At 41.0% G+C, this 20374-nt stretch overlaps 1 protein-coding gene across 1 annotated transcript; it reads left to right on the top strand.

The window, feature by feature from the left end:
• Positions 1 to 588: 588 nt before the first annotated feature.
• Positions 589 to 13599, top strand: LOC139455334 (uncharacterized). The gene is made up of 2 exons (XM_071236886.1): positions 589 to 890; positions 10016 to 13599. The coding sequence occupies exon 2, from the start codon at positions 10023 to 10025 to the stop codon at positions 11772 to 11774; it is 1752 nt and encodes a 583-aa protein (XP_071092987.1). The 5' UTR covers positions 589 to 890; positions 10016 to 10022; the 3' UTR covers positions 11775 to 13599.
• Positions 13600 to 20374: the final 6775 nt, after the last annotated feature.

Raw genomic sequence — 20374 nt, 5'->3', positions numbered from 1 at the left:
ACGGAAATATTTTAGAACGAAAGTAAATCGAAATTTGGGATGAGAGTTTATTCCATTCTCTTCCAATCTTTCAGCGGGAATTTGAGTGAATGAGTGAGTACGATTTTATGCCGCTTTTAGCAATATTCTGGCAATATCAAGGCAGGGAAAACCAGAAACGGACTTCATACTTTGTACCCATGTGGAGAATCGAACCCGGGACTTCGTTGTGACGAGCGAACGCGTTAACTACGAGGGTACCCTACCGCCAAGAGAGAATTTAGTTCAAGTGGGACTGATCTTAACAATGATGCTAGAAGTTAACAATCACATGGGACAGACCCATAAATACAGGCCAGATACGTGTTTCCGACCAAGCTTCACACGTCGATACGAATTGCATAAGAAAATTGTATGCGATAATCTGTGCCATGTAAACAAGCTTTAATGCCAACTCATCCAATATTTATACGATACAAGAATCCAAACCAACCCAGTTTCTTCGATCAGCTTCGTACGTACACGTTATACAATTTGACCATGTATATATGCAATGAAACAGGCCTATTGGAAGAGCCGACAACCTCTCCCTCCGTTTCATTTTACGTTTTAGTATTTCTGGCCACAAATTCCATTGCGGTTGGGAATTAGCTTCCGGTAGTCTCGAGTGGAACAGTACAGACAAACATACACACACGGAAAGATGGATAAACAGAGTTAATCTATAAATACCATGAACATAGAAGCCAGCAACAGTTCCTGGAACCAGAGCGAGACGGAACCCGTCGCGCGCTGACACATATTCACAGGAGCTGTTATCGACCGGGATACGTAATGGCGGAGATATTACTCAACAGCTCTTCGACATCGACAGCCGAATTCTTCGCCACCGGCCGTTTGGAAAACTAGGGGTACGTGGATGTCCTTATGGTTTGTGAAAGACAATGGCAGAAGTATTCTTGTAAATCAATCGTCTCATTTGGTATAGCATACGGGTATATGCCTTAGTATTACTCGTTGTACATCGGGATTGTATATATGTACTGTCTGCGAGAATCCACATTGCTTACACGATGAAGAAATGGTGATTTGAACAAATTATTTAAGAATAGACTTTCATTCTTGTAAGGACGGCTCGGTGATGGCAGGTTTGAATTCTCAAACGTGAAATAAAATAGACACCTGTTGTTGGTACAGCTGTCTTGGTCCATATAGATGTATCGCCTTGGTTACCAGCATTCCTTGCTTCTATGAACAGAAAGACAATGATAACAGTTTATCCTTATCACTAAACGCAGACATTGTTAATTGAGACGAAATGAAAAATATCTTTACCGCGTTGTAATCGTTGTTGGCGTTTATCCAAGGGATGCTGATCCACATGGTAAAATGCTTATCGCAACCACGCGGTTTGTTTATTTGCTCGTTTTCTGGTTGCTTGTTTGTTTGTTGTTTAACGCCACACTCAGCAATATTCCAGCTATATGACGACGGTCTGTAAATAATCGAGTCAGAGCAAGACAATCCAGTGATTGACATAAACATCGGTCTACGCAGTTGGGATCGATGACATGCATCAACCAAGTCAGCGAGCCTGACCACCCGATCCCGTCAGTCGCCTCTTATGACATGCACGGGTTGATGGAGACCACTTCTAACCCGAATCTTCACGGGGGTAACCACATGTAAACATATTGGCATATAAAGAGCGTTTGTCATGGGAGCAGTCTTTGTACTGTAAACGGTATAGTCTCGGCGGATGTCATTACGAAACGAGACGCAATGAGTAGCCATATTTAAATTCTATTTCTATCTAGGACACGCTTTTTATAACTCTATACATCCTTCTATCTAGGACACCCTTTTTATAACTCTATACATCCTTCTGGGGAAAATCAATGCTGTGAGTAGCTATATCTAAATTCTGTGCATTATCTAGGACAACCTTTTATATCTCTTTACATCCGTTTGTAAGACGAAGAAATAATCAATAATTAATTCATTGATGTCAAGAACTCGAATTAGCGATGTATTAAAATCAACATACTATTAATAAAACTACATCTGCTGGTGTTGATACTACCGAGAAACATCCGTGAAGATGCTGGGTATAATAGGTCTTCAGCAACCGATGCTTGCCATAAAAGGCGACTGTGCTTGTCGTAAAGGCGAGTAACGGGACTAGTGTTCTATCTTGCTTCGACATTCCATTGACCCGTGAAGATCCGGGGTAGAATAGGTCTTCAGCAACCAATGCTTGCCGTAAGAGGCGACAAACGGATCGGGTGGTCAGGTTCGCTGACTTGGTTGATACATGTCCTCGATCCCAATTGCGTGGATGGATGCTCATGATGTCAATCACTGGATTGTCTGGTCCTGACTCGATTATTTACAGACCGCCGTCATATAGATGGAATATTGCTGACAGCGGCTTTAAACAACAAATAAACAAACAAAAGGGCTTCTGCAAAATGAGGATTAAGTGATAAAAGTTGAAATCTAAAATAGTTTTCTACGAATTTTATGACAACAAATTCGATGTTTGATATGAAATTTGATATATGTATTTGGTAATATAAACAACAAACTGGTTTCATGTTATGGTGATTGATGCGTATGGGATATTTATGTCTTATGATAGGGATAACGATGTGATATGACGACACAAGAACATACAGTAAACCTCGGTTATAACGAACTCAAAGGGACTTTTAATTTTAGTTCGTTATAACCGTAGTTCGTTATAAGCATATATACAACATAACTACAGCAAATAGTCGGGACCAAAAAGTAAGTTCGTTATATCCGTCAGTTCGTTATAAGCGAGTTCGTTATAACCGTAGTTGACTGTACTTCTCTTGTTTGTCAACTAGCAAATTTAGCTCCATCTTCCCGTTAGCTCCTGATGTTGAATGCTCACTGCACATATCTTCTCAATCATCTCTCGCCGTGAGCCATATTATATATTGCTACATTTTGGAATTTACCTGACTATTCAACAGGTGAAAACACGTTTGATATGTCTTAGACGTATAAGTTGATTTTGACGCACCGACAAAGTCGGACCGAACACTTAAGACAGAATATGTTGATAGTATGGGAAGAGGGCTTCACTTTGAGCAACTTTGTGCTTTCACCACCACGATCTAAAAATCAAGAAGAACATATTTCTTGGTTTCCCGGAAAGAAATAATGACCCTTTAAATATGATATTGTTATATTTGTTAAAAACTCATTTACGAAAATAAACAGCAAAGACTGCCAACTTTCCAAAATATTCAACTTAAACTGTCAGAATACTATAATGTAACAAAACGTACAGTTGCTATGACCAGCAATATCGTTAAATAAGTTCTTTTTCTTTGTCGGGTAGCCTAGTGGTTAAAGCGTTCGCTCGTCGCGCCGAAGACCCGGGTTCGTTTCCCGACATGGGTATAATGTGTGAAGCCCATTTCTGAGACAATACGGTATAAGGGCTGAACTTTACCCTACGCGTTCCTTTAAAATACGGTAAATTGTGACATAAAGTTGTAGTTGGTAGATAAAATACTATAGATGAAAACACATTTGATTATATATCTGTGATGTTTTTATTTTTAGTCGGACCCAAGAAGAACCAAACACTTCTGATATAGTCTATTTTCAGACTATAGGGAAATGGCTTCCTTTTAATCAAAGTGTTGATTTAAAGGGAAACAACGTCAGTCGTCTAGCCGGCGCCATTTTAATTAGCCCGCGTAATCACCAGAATCCAATTCGCGACAGCGACCCTAGTCTGTCTTACAGACCCTGATACAAATATATATCAAATACAGCCCATGCAAGTCTATGGTGTTTGGCAAGTCTATATATTACTGCACGCATCTGAAATGGATATAGTCACTGGGCTCCCTTTTATTATATTTTTATTAAGATAACCGAACAAGTGGTTTTTTTTCTGTTCGATATGTTCATTTCAGAGACCAGGGCCCACTTGCACAAAGCGATCTTAGCGCTTAGATGATCGTAACTCCCATACTTTAACATAGGCTTACAATAGTCTTAGTGCTAAGATCGCTTTGTGCATGTGGGCCCAGATGTTAGTCTACAGCGACCCTACAAACTGAGGTTCTGACCAGTGAGGGACCGACTGGAAAACCTCGTTGACAGCGAGAGTTAATCCCCTTGAATCCTCGCATTTGATTGGATAATGCTGACCATAACCTTTCACCTTGTAAATTCATCTGCGTGTTTAAATGTGTATGTGCAGTTATGTAGTTTGCTATACAGAAAATACGTGTAACAATGGCCCTTATCTTTCAGGCAAATTGCATATAAAACTACTCCCTTCTTGCCATCCCTGGTATATAACCCTTCACTTGTGTATTTGTCGTCATTAACTTGATGCCCAGTTAATGACTTTATTACAGGTATAATCAGTGGTGGAACTACTCGTATTACCTGAAAAAGAGTGCAAAATATCTCAATAACGGTCACCGCTGCCTATGAGTGTGTCAAGGTAATAAAGCACTCAGTGGTTCGCATTATGTCCGGGGTAATTATTTAATCTACGATTGGGTTATAAATCCAGGTCCCACTTGCACAAAACGATCTTAGTGCTAAGACTATTGTAAGCCTATGTTAAAGTATGGGAGTAAGATCATCTTAGCACTAAGATCGCTTTGTGCAAGTGGGCCCAGGTCTGGTGCAGTGGATGTGTTACGTGTTATGTCATTTGCACGTGGCAGCGCAGCAAGAGAGGAATGATCAGTTGAGTCGCATAAAACATCGATCCAAGGATTAGCCCATAATACGTTGATTGATTAATCACTGTTGTCTTGCACAGAGGATTTATCAAAAGTAAGTGTTTTCGTGTAGGTTTACTAAAGCAGACGGAATACACCCATGTCTGGGCGTGAAGTGCCGATGTAAAAGCAACATACTTTGTTAAAAGTATTAGCTGATAATACGTTGACTGATTGCTCATTGTTATCAAACTCAATGGATCTTTTTGAAGAACCGTGGACATTATGAAAATAGTTGTCACGTATGCTATCTCAGCTGACCAATGAAACTTGACAACCAACTAACTCACTCTTTATTGTATCACTTTCGTATGATATACGGCTCATTCTTCGATACCCTAATAGATGTGTCGCTTCGCGCAGCGCAACGAGAATAGCGCTGAACACTAGTCGAAACCAGTCGAAATTATAGTCCATAATGTGCAAATTTTGAATCCGCGAAGAAAAAAACATCCATATTTCAATACTTTCAAGCTTGGAGTGTTGTTTCCCTTTAAAGGGGCACCGATCTTAAGCAATTCTCCGGGACTGGTTGTTGCCTTTGTTATTGTTTTTTTTCCCCGTGAGTACCCGGATGATATAGCAGAAACGTAGACTAGTTCGCAAACTGTGCTGCGCAATTCGTAAGCGCATTTGTCACTTTGTATTGATAGTATAAGGGCGTATGGTCACATTGATCAACAAAATGAAATACAGTTTTGGAAATGATAAGGAAATGTAGGTATCTTTGTGGGTAGCATCGGTAATGGTGACGAAGTTTTGATATGTCACTTGCTTGGTAATTGTGCAATTTTCGTTTACACTATTTTGACTTTAGTAAAAATTAGTAAAAAAGTAAATATTTCTCCTGAGCATTGCTTATTTTATCGTGTTAATATTTTTACAGTCAAAAAGTGCAAAATTTTCACTTAGGACATTTATTAAACGCCTGAATATTCAGTTATTTTACACATTGACTGAAAAATGTATTAATATGGCAACGAATTCCAAACATTTTTATATCATCACCAAGAGACTGAAAATGTTACGATGAAAAGTACATTTCTATATTGTTTGGCTTCTAATCCTACATAATAATCTAGTGTGATGTTTTTAGGCCCTTTTGATCGTCTTAATCAATTTTAGTCAATCTGTCAGGTTTTTCAGTCAAAATGACTGAAATATTTACACGCTTACAAAGGAAAAGACTTGTGAAAACAACATCTATCGCGCATCGAAATATTTCCCAACCAAGACGTAGAGGAACAAGAATGAATCTGTCCAATGCTACAGCAAATGAAGGGAAATAAAATGCAAATATCATAATTGCAACCTACCAAATTTATGTGTATAATTTTAGGCAGCTTCCTTGTTCGAGGAATGTATCCGTGAATATCCACACAAAGGAACAATATCCCACACGTCTGCAGCTGTACAAAGAAACTTATTCGATGTCACGTGTCTCAATGTAAACAATCAAATATTTTAAAATATATATATCGGATATTATAACCCGTGTTCGTTTCTCAACTGATCACTTAGATTGTTTCAGGTGTTTCATTTAGCTGTCAAGTCTCAAAGGTCGGCTGAGAAAACCCACGTGACAACTATTTTCATAACGTCCTCGGTTCCTAAAAAAATCCGTTGAGTTAGATAAAAATGAACAATCAATCAACGTATTATCGTATTACTTAATCCAAGTATGTTGTTTTTACATCAGCACTTCACGCCATGATATTGGTGTATTCCCTTTGTTTTAGTAAACCGAGACATCTAAACGCTCACTTTTGACATATCCACTGTGCAAGATAACAGTGATTAATCAATCAATGTATTTTCTGTTAATCCTTTGATGACCAGGAATGATCCGTTGATTTACAAAAAAAGTAAATCAACTGATCATTTAACTCTTGCTGGGCTGCCACGTGCATATTACATAACACACATTTCACCTCACTTCAAACCTTGATTTAGATTGAATAATTACCCCAGACACAATAAATGCCAAATGGGAACCTTTGTCAGGTATTCTGAGTGGTGCTACCAGTAATTATACCTGTAATAAATTCATTAACTGAGCATCGAGTGAATGGCAACGAATACACAAGTGTAGGGTTATACCAGAAAACGTGGATGACAACAAGGGAGTAGTAATCGTATTATCGACGCAATCCGAAATCCGAAAATGCTTTCAATGCATGGATACTTTTTTTTTATTATTTAACTATACCAATCAGGGTATTTCCAAATGACGACATCCGATGAGCTCCGTCGTTCTTTTCGTCTGTTTGTTTAGGATGAAGAAATAAATTAACATGCGCCCTTTGTCGAAATCTTTAAAGACCACGGTCCACCAATCAGTTTTCAAAAATGAGTAAAACAAATATTGCCTCCGCGTTTATTTAGCTGTCCTTGCAGACGGCAGCCCAGTCTCTTGTCACGCTCAGTTGCGTTGCGTATCATCCGGGTACTCACGGGGGAAAAACAATAACAAAGACAACAACCAGTCCCGGGGAATTGCTTAATATCAGTGCCCCTTTAAATATGCATTTTCCAGAGGCAAGGGAGGTAACTGTCTATCAAACTCCAGTTTCCTCCCTTGTCTAACTGGACTGGACATTCTGAGTTATATTTTGGCTGGCCTAACGAGTATGCATAGTCCAATCCTAAATCGCGTAACGAAATCGACATCTGGTTCGTAAACAATATGGCGACTGCCGTGCAGATTTCGGTCGATTGCAGGATTTGCACAACAGGTGTCCCGTCAACTGGGCGTCGACAGATATTTTTCCCAATCTTTTCATGTTCTTAATCAAGGAGCTTATGTGATTTGATGCACTTCGCGTTGTACGACCCGTTTTATTACAATATATCATATATCATAGTATCATATATTCACCTGATAACCTCTTTATCGGTCTTATTCAGCAAATTGGTCATTAATTGATTGTCTTTGTGTGTAATATCTAAATTTGATAGAAACTTTAATCACAACGTTTTATATTTTTCACATATAAAAAGAACCCTTGAACTTGTTTTCAATCTCCTGGTTGGTACAGATTGAACATATAGAACTTTCAAAATCACTTTACTTGGTTCTACGATATTTAGTGACAAGGACGTTATGGAGAGATATTCTAAATTTACAAAGAGCTCTCGATAGCGTTCTATCTTGTAATATACTGAAAAATATTTCTGGTTGTAACGATGATTTGATACCAGTATAGTGCTTGAGAAAGCGTGAAGAGGAAACTTGTTGGTGCCAGTTTTGTTGAAATATATCTAATAATCTTTGTTTAAATGCAGTAAAAATAGTTTTTCATTACCAGTGTCGTGTGAGATCCATACAAAGGAAAATCCAGTATTAAATAATATGCTTCTTACACCAGACACCCAATTCGTTGTCCCTTCACCATCTAATTGCTTTTTGTAACATTGAAATGTGTACCTATGAGCTTCCATCTTTAATAATGTTATCCAATATTTAACAACATGCTGGCTATGTACATATATACCACAGAGACCAGTTTCATCAAGTACTGCCTATTTGAAGCATATTTACCAATGCATACAAATTGCTTAAAGTACAAAATATGAACTTTTTCAATCTCGAGGTTTCCATGGTTGTCAAGGACTTGGCTCCGGCAGATGTCTCACTAGCCGCATTTCTTACCGCAAAGTATGCACTGTGACTTGACATGCAGACAAGGATCGATTATAGACGGGGAACACAGGATGCGAACAAGTGTGTAACCATGAGACGCACACAGTTATTATATATTTATATGTGATTGGGGGCAAACAACTGCATGACCACAGATAAGCGTAGATTTGTACTGTCAAGCAATCAATTCAGATTTTACTGCTTCATCTGGCGTCAGCGGTGGACACAGGTTGTGGTAAAGCAGCCTTTACCCTCGATGTCCACAAGGCCACAATTATTAATGTTTCCGACACATTGTGACTATGTCCTTCTATACTTGATAATAAAACACACCCCTGTAAGTGTGCATCCTGGGGTATACAAAGCTGACTCTATGTCCTTCTATACTTGATAATAAAACACACCTCTGTAAGTGTGCATCTTGGGGTATACAAAGTTGACTCTATCTCCTTCTACACTTGATAATAAAACACACCTCTGTAAGTGTGCATCCTGGGGTATACAAAGTTGACTCTATCTCCTTCTACACTTGATAATAAGACACACCCCTGTAAGTGTGCATCCTGGGGTATACAAAGTTGACTCTATGTCCTTCTACACTTGATAATAAAACACACCTCTGTAAGTGTGCATACTGGGGTATACAAAGTTGACCCTGGTGGGCGATCACATGACTGGTGACGATTATTTCATGACACAATCAAAGAAGAACAAACCTTTTTCATTACAAATCTTTTGCAAATGAAGCAAAAATCCAGTGATTGATATCATGAGCATCGATCCACGGAATTTGGATCGATGACATGCATCAACCAAGTCCGATCCCGTTAGTCGCCTCTTACGACAAGCATAGTCGCCTTTTATGGCAAACATGGGTTGCTGAAGACCTATTCTACCCCAAATCTTCAGGGAAGAACAGCAAAAATAGTTTGGTCTACGACTATCACGTGATACTTAATTAATGATAAGGAAGAGAATATATGGGTGTCAATTTCTTTATTATGAGGAACACAACGTTTCGGAGTATATGCTTACTACTTCCTCGAGATCACCTGATGAAGGAGTAAGCATATACTCCGAAACGTTGTGTTCATCATAATAAAGAAGTTGACATCCATGTATTCTCTTCCTTATGTGTTTCACTTTTAAATGACAAGAAAGATATACTTTCTTTGTTGACATGCTCAGATTGACATACAGGACATAGTGATTGAGTCCTTACACATAAATATAAGTCCTGATAGATTTAATCGTTCTGGAGAAGATACGTGGGATTGCCTTATTCCTATACACATACCTTGAATGCCTCTGAGAAGAATATTATTGAATGAGGTCGAAATGTTCGAAAAATGCTGGCAGAAAATAAACATGCCAAACTAAAATGGAGGTCTGACTAACGACCACTGAATATCTAGCCTTTCCTTACTCCTTACTTTTCCTTACTCTTTAGGTCCTCTGAGGATCGATCAGGTCCACACGACTATGTAAGTTAATGACCACATCTGAGTCTGTTCAACACGTTTCCCTTATTCTTTGTAATAAGCGCCGTACTTTTTAAATGTTTTTTTTTGTAGATTTTACTGATGTTCTGCTCAATGTTTTTTTGCAGCGCCATCATGGCCGAGAGCGCTCCATCTGTAGATGCTGTTCCTGTTTCTGGGAGCGATCAACATGCATCCTCAGCCAACCCAGTGAGTCCCTTGAATACCGCAGCGGCCAGCCAGCACGCGCAGTCGCCCGTCTCGACAACCAACCGCCTCACTCCTACAACAAAGAAGATAGGAGAAAAGTTTTTAACATGTCCGATATGTTTTGAGATGTACAGTCACCCCAAGTGCCTGCCATGTCTCCACACCTTCTGCCGTCACTGTCTCGACTCCTACATACAATCCCAGGATGCATTTCGTGCCAGAAGGAAGCACGGATTTCCCTGCCCATTGTGCAACCAGTTCTACTTTATTAAAAGCTTTGAAATGCCCTTAAGCCAGTGGGTGGAAGGTATTCAAAATAACTTCATGGTACAGAATATGATAGAATATCTTCTTCCACAGGCCGTTGATCAAGCTGAAAACGTGTGTCCTCTGTCTGTAAACCCATCTCCTGTCAGAAGCTCTATGTCGAATCAAGACAATGTGCCCGAAGATAGTGGTTCCCTAGAGGTCCTTCCTGCTGGACCAAACCCAGATAATGGCCAACACCAGGAAGAGGATGCAGAGGACAGCAGCACAGCTGCTCCATCTGTTTTGAACCCGTCTATGGAGCCAGTTGCATTACAAAATCAGCACCCGTCACGATACGCCTCTCGGCGTTCACTGATAGAAACAGGTAAAAGTAACGACCATGTTCGACACAGTTTCCCATATGGAGCCATGGCACTTTCCTATCCAACCCATGATTTTTATTCTGAAGTTAAATTGCAAGTCAACATGAACCCCCTGTGCAATACGAAGAGTCACAGTTCTAATGACTTAAACCGACATGAAATGCCCGCCTACTATGTTGATTCGGACACGATGGAAAGGGTTGGCCTTTACAGAACCTCCATAGACAGGCAGTTTTCGGACGTGTGTTGTCTATCTAAAGCAAACACTATCGTTATCACAGACTATAACAACAGCCATGTTCTTCTCTGGGAGGGGTTCTTCCAAGGTTGCAAAACCTATACAAAGGTCAAGGTGGATGGGAAACCGACATCAGTGGCACCGCTGGACGAATCTCTAGAGGACTGTGTCGTGGTCAACCTTCTTAACAAGGGCAAGATAATCTTCATTTCCATCCCGGAATTGTATTTCTTGCGCATTATTGACACTGAGGTCAATGTCCGAAGTGTGGCAATGCTGACCACCAACACGCTGCTCACCGGAAGTTCCATCAGACCCGCCAGGATCGACATGGTCCAAGTTGACAATCGTTTTCAGGTGACCAGAAGACACTGCTTACTGGAGAACAGCCAGCAGTGCTGGGCCATCTGTACCCCGAATCACATGTGCGGTGTGACAACCGATACCTTTGTGGTCGCCGATACGCTGCAGAAGAGTCTGGTTGGGTATGACATCAAGACTAAGAATGGCAGGAAGGTGGGTGAGAAGAGCTTTTCCTTCACGCCTTTGGGTGACCGGAAGTTCGTCAGTCTTGGTGGATTGTGTTGTCACAGGTCTTCCGGTAGCATCTACGTGGTCGACCACGACGACAATGCGGTGTATCGAGTACATGTGGGGACCACTGTCAGATGTGAAAAAGTGCTTTGTGAGAAGAATGGCATCAGGAAACCAACATCTGTTTGTTTGAGTCTGCGCGACGAGCTGTGTGTGGTTGACTGGCAAGGTCGTATCTCCGTTTACAAACCGAAATGTGTGCCCAAAGCATAGTCTGTGTGGGAGCAGGGACTGATCTGCAATGACTTGAAGAGGACTGTTTAGTTGTGAAGATAGGGGACTGTTCGGGTGTGAAGAGGGTGGTATGTGTTGATGTTAAGAAGATTCGCTGTGGGGATGTGAAGAGGATTCACTGTGGGATGTGAAGAGGATTCACTGTGGGATGTGAAGAGGATTCACTGTGGGAATGTGAAGAGAATTGACTGTAATGATGTAAAGAGGGTTGACTGGGGATGTGAAGAGGATTCAGTGTGTTGGATGTGAAGAGGATTCACTGTGTTGATGTGAAGAGTACTGAGTGTGGAAATGTGAAGAGGATTCACTGTGGGAATGTGAAGATGTGTTGACTGTCTGGATGTGAAGAGGATTCACTGTGGGAATGTGAAGATGTGTTGACTGTCTGGATGTGAAGAGGATTCACTGTGTTGATGTGAAGAGGGTGACCCGTGTGTAGGGAAGATGAGGGACTTTGTGTGCGTGAATAGACCGTGGTTGTGAAGTGTGCACACACATGCTGGAACATGTGTACCAGCACCGACGGGTCGGAGTGCAGATGGATGACAAAAGCAGACAAATTTATGGATACCAACTACTTTAAAACTGTAAAGGCGACGTTTCGGTTTAGATCCTTAACTTCTAAGTAATGCCTATCAAATAATTCAGTGTGCAGATGGCTGTTTGAAGGGAGTCAGGAGGATACTTTGGTGTAGTCACAGGATGAACGGATTGTGGGTCACAGGAATGATGTACATAGATCACAGCATGACGTGCGCGTGGGTCTACAGGATGTGTGTAGTCACATGACGTGATGTTTGGAGTTGGCTTACCTAGTCACATGTCAGTGTCTGTGTTTAGCTCACCTGACCTAAAAGTTCAAGTGAGCGCGTATTGCAGTACTTTGTCCGCCATCTGTCCGTCCGTCATAAACTTTTCACGGCTGCATCTGTGAGTTGATGTTATTGATATACAGCAAATGTTTACTCTAAATACGTTAAAGAACACACCATGTGTTTCATATAACTTTAGTTACTTTGGCATGGCCTTGAAAGATTTTTACCATACAAAAACGAAAAACGATCTGGTGTTCCTTAACTATTTTTGAGTAGTTGAATGCCTAATATCTTCATTTAGGTATGCTATGCATATGGCTAGTCAGCACAACTCTGACCTTTGACCGCCACGGGTGACGTTATTGTAAACGTTGTTTGGTTCTTTGGCTCATTATTAAATATTATATACAGAGATTACTCCACGAGTGACTGTCAGATACCATTTATATCACAACGAGTAAAGTATTGTGTTTTTAAATACCCTAAAGTCGCATCATTTTAGTGAAGAATCAGCGTATCTAGTGGTAGAGCGTCCGCCCGGAGCACGGAAGGTCCGGGGTTCGATCCCCGGCCGCGTCATACCAAAAGACGTTAAAAGATGGATGTTGTTACCCTGTCTGGCGCTCGGCTCGTGATATTGCTGGAATATTTCTAAAAGCGGCGTAAAACCATACTCACTCACTCTTGCCAAGAAACTCCTGTTGAAGCGTTTTAGTTTTCACCTTGTCATTGTTACCTTTTGGTTGAATTTTAGAAATTAATACGGAAAAGTGAGCTACAGTGCCACGTGGTTCTCGTCTTGTCTCTAGCAGGTAGAAATTTATGAATGTGAAGAAACTGCATGGCTACCGCTAGTATCTTTACAGTGAACAGATGTGTCTTAATAACATGTAATGTTAATCTTTTGCTCCATCTAAACTTGTTACCTTATTTACCCTAAACCTACTTGGATGAATTCTGTGATATATATGTAAATTGTTAATAAAATCTTGTTGCATGGAACATATTACCATACTTCGATCCCCCGATCGGGGGTTCGATCCCCGGCCACGTCATGCCAGTAGACGTGACCTGGGCCCACTTGCACATAGCGATCTTAGCGCTAAGACTATTGTAAGCCTATGCTAAAAAGTATGGGAGTTAGGATCATCTTAGCGCTAAGTTCGCTTTGTGCAAGTGGGCCCAGGTGTCACTCTGCTTGGCGATCGGCATTAAGGGATAAAACAAGGACTGGTCGTCTCGGAGTCGGAATAATGTCTGAGAGAGGTTTGTTTGTTTGCTTGTTTAACGCCGTACTCAGCAATATTCCAGCTATATGACGACGGTCTGTAAATAATCGAGCCTGGACAGACAATCTGGTGATTGATATCATGAGCATCGATCCACACAATTGGGATACGATGACATGCATCAACCAAGTCAGCGAGCCTGACCACCCGATCCCGTTACTCGCCTCTTACAACAAGCATAGTCGCCTCTTACCGCAAGCAGGGGTTGTTGAAGACCTCCTATTCCAACCCGGGATCTTCACGGGTTGACGGCTTAAGTGGTCTAGTGGACTCGCTTTTCAAACAGTGTTTGAATTTCCACATAGGCACGATTGTGACATAGAGTATTTATTTACACTGATATGGCTTCGTGATAATGTAAAACACGGGCGTGTGTATATTAAAGAAATTCAACCAAGCCGCCCCACATTCTTCGAAGATAGTTGAAGTAGATATAAAAGGTCACAGGTATTTGGGGACTCTTAAGATATTTAGATGTCCAGGTATTAGACCGCCTCAGTGGTCTAGTGGATAGAGCGTCCCTCTGGGGTGCGGAATGTCCGGGTTCGATCCCTTGCCGCGTCATACCAAAAGACGTGTGATGGTTGTAGTTGTTGTTTCCCTGTCTGGTGCTCGGCATTAAGGGGTTGAAACAAGGATTGGCCGGCTCGGAGTCAGGATATTGTGTGTGGATGGGGTATTAATGTTAAACTGCGGAATGGTATATCAATGGGGTAGCTCTATGACCGGCATTAGGCCAGACTAAAACACGCACGCACGCACGCATGCACGCACGCACGCACGAACGCACAGACACGCACATATGAAACTAAAATTATAATGATCGAGACGTTGAACCCCATTTAGCTCACCGTACAGATACTGTATTGTAATACCGTATTGCTGATATTATATCGTGGGAAGATGAATGAATCTCAGTATACGCTCAACTGTGTATTTGATCGCATCTGAGAAAATAGTGCTGCATTTGAACCAATCACGGTGAGATTTGCATTGGAACCGTTACGTGAACCGTTATAAAGAGAAGCGCATGTAAAATATATCCATAGGTGAGGTGAAATGGAGTTTAAAGTGAGGTTCTGATGCAAAACAGCTGATCAGATAATCTGCCGCAGCAGTGGACGGATGATATTTGCTTCGATGTCTCTAAAGATGGAGTCCACTGTATTTGAGTATACTTCGGGCGGAAAGGTGGCCTCGTGTACATTAAAAATAGTGGCGCGGTACTGTAGCCCGCCTGAGTATACTTCGGGCGGAAGGGTGGCCTCGTGTACATTAAAAATAGTAGCGGGATACTGTAGCCCGCCTGAGTATACTTCGGGCGGAAGGGTGGCCCCGTGTACATTAAAAATAGTAGCGCGATACTGTAGCCCGCCTGAGTAAACTTCGGGCGGAAGGGTGGCCCCGTGTACATTAAAAATAGTAGCGCGATACTGTAGCCCGCCTGAGTATACTTCGGGTGGAAGGGTGGCCTCGTGTACATAAAAAATAGTAGCGCGGTACTGTAGCCCGCCTGAGTATACTTCGGGTGGAAGGGTGACCTTGTGTATATTAAAAATAGTGGCGTGGTACTGTAGCTCACCTGGATATGCACAGACATACACGTAACAAGGGTTGCTATCAGCATTGATGAATAAATAATTTCTGTATAAATACTAAACTGCAATGATCTGAACAAAATATTGTCATTATGAGGAGAAACATTCACGTCAAAGTGAAGGTACCTCAGTCTGGCAATTTCAGAGGAGGAGACTTTTTTGCAGCCAAATATGTGTTGAACTTGAATTCCAACTCAACAGATACCAATAGCCTTAAACAGATCTTTTGATATGGCCATTGTGGCGGCCATCTTGAAAATCAGAATCGATCCTCTGGCCCAGTGGTTTCTGAGAAGATGACGTTTATAGTGAGAAGAAACTCATTTTGAGAGAATTTAGGTTCAAAGCCAAGGTGAAATCAAGTTAAAAAAATAAATATCGCAATTAGTTGATCTAGTAAGTAAGCATACACAGTTTAAACAGTATGTAACCTATTAAACAAACTGACGAGTTTTCATTGAACAAGAATGTGACGCGTTCTAGTCATTGGTGTCTGAGGAAGTGTTTACGCTGCACGACGCACGCACGGTACACAACGGACAACGTACTGACAGGCCATGACATAAGCCCACTTTACTTTCAGTCAGGTGAGCTAAAGATGGCATGTAAGTGAGAAAGTGAGTGAGTGAGATAGATCTGTTTTACTTAATATATTCCAGACATAATGGATGGCTACACCAGTAATGGGCTTCACACAGTGTACATGTTTTGGGAATCGAACCCAGGTATTCAGCGAAAATGAACGAACGTTTTCGCCCGTAGCTAGGCTACCGTTTTCCCTGTTCTCAGAGTTGCGTCCCTTAGACACGCCAGGATGCTATGATCGTGGCTCGAAACTTGGTTCGCCCCGATTATGTTTCTAGAATTGTCAGCATCATACCCTTGCTCGTGGGTTTCACCAAACTGCTAACGTCTGAGACTTTGGGTTTTCCTTCCACATTAAGCTGACACGCCATGATGTTCCTGGAATACTGTTCAAAACGGCGTAGGACCGCCTCCGTGGTCTAGTGGTAGAGCGTCCGCGCGGAGAGCGGAAGGTCCGGGGTTCAATCCCAGTCCGCGTCATACCAAAAGACGTTAAAATATGGTACTTATTGTTACCCTGTCTGGCGCTCGGCATTAAGGGGCTAAAACAAGGACTGGTCGGCTCGGAGTCAGTATACTGTGTCTGAGTGGGGTATTCATGTTAAACTGCGGCATGGCATCTAAGTGAGCTAGCACTATAAATCGGCATTAGTCTGGACTAGTACAAGCAGCCACACAAACACACACACGTACATGCACGTCGCTATATAAGTGCAATAATCTTGGACGCGACGTTAAACGCCATTTCACCTCACCCCAAAGCGGCGTTAAACCTAACACTGATACATTCATTTCTTTCAAAGATAAAACCTAACGTTATTCATGTACGATTTCATTCCTTGAATATATGCAAAAGATGAGAGCCAACAGAAACATGTTTATCAGCTCAGATCTAATAAGAAATTCTTCTGCAATTATGCAGACAATTGCCAAAACCGAAATACCTTAACGATGAATAAATCTTATTCGGTGTGTGATAATCCCGATAGAAGTGGGTATTTCTCAAATCACAATATATTCCGACACGAACGACTGTAAGATGCATTGTTGTAAAATATCGACCACACAAGCACGTGTTGCAAGATGAATGGGGGCACAGCCGCTGTACAACAATGGACATTATCGCGCATGCGTCAACAGCGATCGATCTAAAGCATCACAGATTTAAGTCTCTTTGATTTTCTTTCTCGTTTAGTCATTTATTTCCCAGAATCAATATCTATATTTTGTAAATGTTCACTTTGAATATTACTTTTGATTTATTAATCTGTGCATGTGAATGTGTAAAAGCAAACGGTAATATACATATATACATATGCTGGTATTTTAAAAATACATGACTATTCGATGGTGATGTTTTGTTTGTTTGTTGTTTAACACCGCACTCAGCAATGTTCCAGCTATATGACGGCGGTCTGTAAATAATCGAGTGTGGACCAGACAATCAAGTGATTGATATCATGAACATCGATCCACGTAACTGGGATACGATGACATGTATCAACCAAGTCAGCGAGCCTGACCACCCGATCCCGTTAGTCGCCTCTTACGACAAGCATAGAAGCCTTTTATGGTAAGTATGGGTTGCTGAAGACCTATTCTTCCCGGGATTTTCACGGGTTCTGTAAGTATTTGGTTGAATCCAATTTTCAAGTATATTTCGGAAGTGTAGTATCAAGTTATTGATAAACGAACAGGGTCTCCTTGTACATGTTTAGATGCCATCTCAACATATCATTGATTATCTCGGCGATATTGTAAACAATTTTACACATTCATGCGAGTCACTATCTCATAGACCAATAAACCATACCACAGATGAACAGTGTTTAAATTCAAGGAGAATAAACATAAACAGGGCGATGGGGTAGCCCAGTGGTTAAAGTGTTCTCTCGTCACGCCGAAAACCCGGGTTCGATTCCTCACATGGGTACAATGTGTGAAGCCCATTTCTGGTGTCCCCCGCCGTGATATTGTTGGAATATTTCTAATACCAGAGTAAAACCATACTCACACATTCACACATAAACAAATTCTAAAATATTATAAATTAAAAACAAAGTATCAGAAACAAATAAAGTTTATTTTCATTTGCCACTTCGGGAAGGGTTAATTTGCACATCTGATCACAGTCACTTCAATGTTCCGCATCAGTTTTCCAATATTCATATATGTACGTAACAATAGTCTCTATTTAATCATATTTACCGATCACCACATCAGATATATCCAGAATGCACAGCGCGCTATTCGGGTACTATACAATAAAACTCATCTCTCTCCAATCGTTATCCCCGTTATCACTTCAAACTGAAATCATTTACATTTCCTGTAGATAACTTCTCCACGGTCGCCCCAAGCACACAGCGCGGCCATCCGGCGATAACAATCAATATTTTGTGCTATTCTCCACACGACTAATTTGCACACCTTGGCGATCTATTGTGATTCCGTCAACAGGTGGCGCGGCTGAATCTTCGACAATACATTGAGTGAAAGCTGGACAAGAGTGAGGGATTCCTAATGATTCCTCTCGTGCATCTGCTCATATTCATTTCAGAACGTGCTTGCGACATCAATATATGCTACGCTGTATTTTAGGTATGCATGTGTTCAAAGTTTGTAACGGACTCACAATCAATATATATCGATTGCACAAAATAAATAATTATTGAGCTTATTGCATATGATAATGTTCGTCAGTTATGCAGCCCAACACAACCGTGCATCGATGAATGTATGTGTTTTTTATTCCAACGGAACGCAGAATAAAGAGTGTTGCGGAGAATAAGCGGGGGAGTATATTCAAACTATGTGGCCCTCTAATCGGTCGATGTTTAAAAAACCAAAGACTGAGTAAGCAAGGTGGGTTAAAAAACATTTTTAATCAGTCGTTCAGGTACGTAACGTCGTATCAGGACAACCTGTGAGGAAGCTGGTTGTGATGCAGATTGCAAACGTTTCCCGTCCTGGGGACCGCGGGGATGCTGCTGACAAACCAACGGTCATAATCGGGGCGAATCTGGGATTCAAACATATGATCACCGGATCCTGCAGCTTAGCTGAACATCATGAGAACGACTGCACAATTTGTTTAATTTTTCATAAATGTGCAATCTGTCTTAATTTCTTTGATATAGTTTGTTTTTTGTTTTTTTCCATAATTAGGAGTTGAGTTAAACTGATAGTATCATTCTGTCAGGGACACCTATAACTTTTGCCGTAGTGATCACGAGTGAAATCAACACCATTTTTGCTACTCACAGTTGTCTTAATAATATGTATAAAGCATAGCCGCTTTGTCAAAATAATCTGAGCGGTCTTCGATCCTCTGTGGGCCTTTCTTACAGTTTCCTCAGTATGTTCGATATTTATAACTCTTTAAGCATATTTCCTTTGAATAAAATGTCACCAGCTGTATCAACAATGCGAGAAGTTAGCAACAGCGTCGACTACTGAAAGATCTATCCTGGAAGTGTAAAAATCTACATGCGTTGACGCTGGTCGTATCATGATGAATGTTGTCAATATACCATACCTCAATTTTCAGGCTGAGTAAAAAGTATGAATAAATTATATAACCGCTGTGAGTAGTTCATGGCATGATGCTGCAGATGCAGCTGTTGATAACGTTCCTGTCACATCCGTTAACGAGTTGTTGGACATCTCCCCCCTGGGCATGCGCGTAACCATAGCGTTAAAACAAAAAAAATACTGAAAAAGCAGAACTTTGAATTTTTTGGAGAATCCTTCCTCAACACTATGGTTCCGATGTAAGCATTGGGTTATTTTGTTTTCATTTATTAAATTACTTTATTTTGAAAAATGAAAATATAGAGGTATTTTGCTATATTTTGTTTTTAACGCTAACATTAGAATTCTACTTTCCGGGTGCATTATAATAAGCTATAGAAGAACTCTGTAGTTCCTTTTCAAAATTTAATTGAGATTGACCATTTTGTAATTACTTAAAGCAAGACCTGGCAAAACAGATTCTTTCTCCCTTTCAGAATTGTCGTATATTCTTCTCATACAGAAGCTGATAGAAACATAAAGACAGTTTGGTTTTGGTTTAACGCCGCACTCAGAAATAGTCCAGCTCTGTGACGGCGGTCTGTAAATAATCGAGTCTGGACCAGACAATCCAGTGATTGACATCATGAGCATCGATCTACGCAATTGGGATCGATAACATGCATCAACTAAGTAAGAGAGCCTGGCCACCCGATCCCGTTAGTCGGCTCCTATGATAACCGGAATCGCCTCTCACAGGCAGAGCTGCCTCTCAGAGA

The sequence above is a fragment of the Haliotis cracherodii genome, unplaced genomic scaffold (genome assembly GCF_022045235.1).
Source record: "Haliotis cracherodii isolate W230 unplaced genomic scaffold, xgHalCrac1.p SCAF_11, whole genome shotgun sequence".
In the NCBI taxonomy this organism is placed as follows: Eukaryota; Metazoa; Mollusca; class Gastropoda; order Lepetellida; family Haliotidae; genus Haliotis; species Haliotis cracherodii.
Note: the sequence above shows the minus strand (reverse complement) of the source record. Positions and strands in the feature narration are given on the sequence as shown.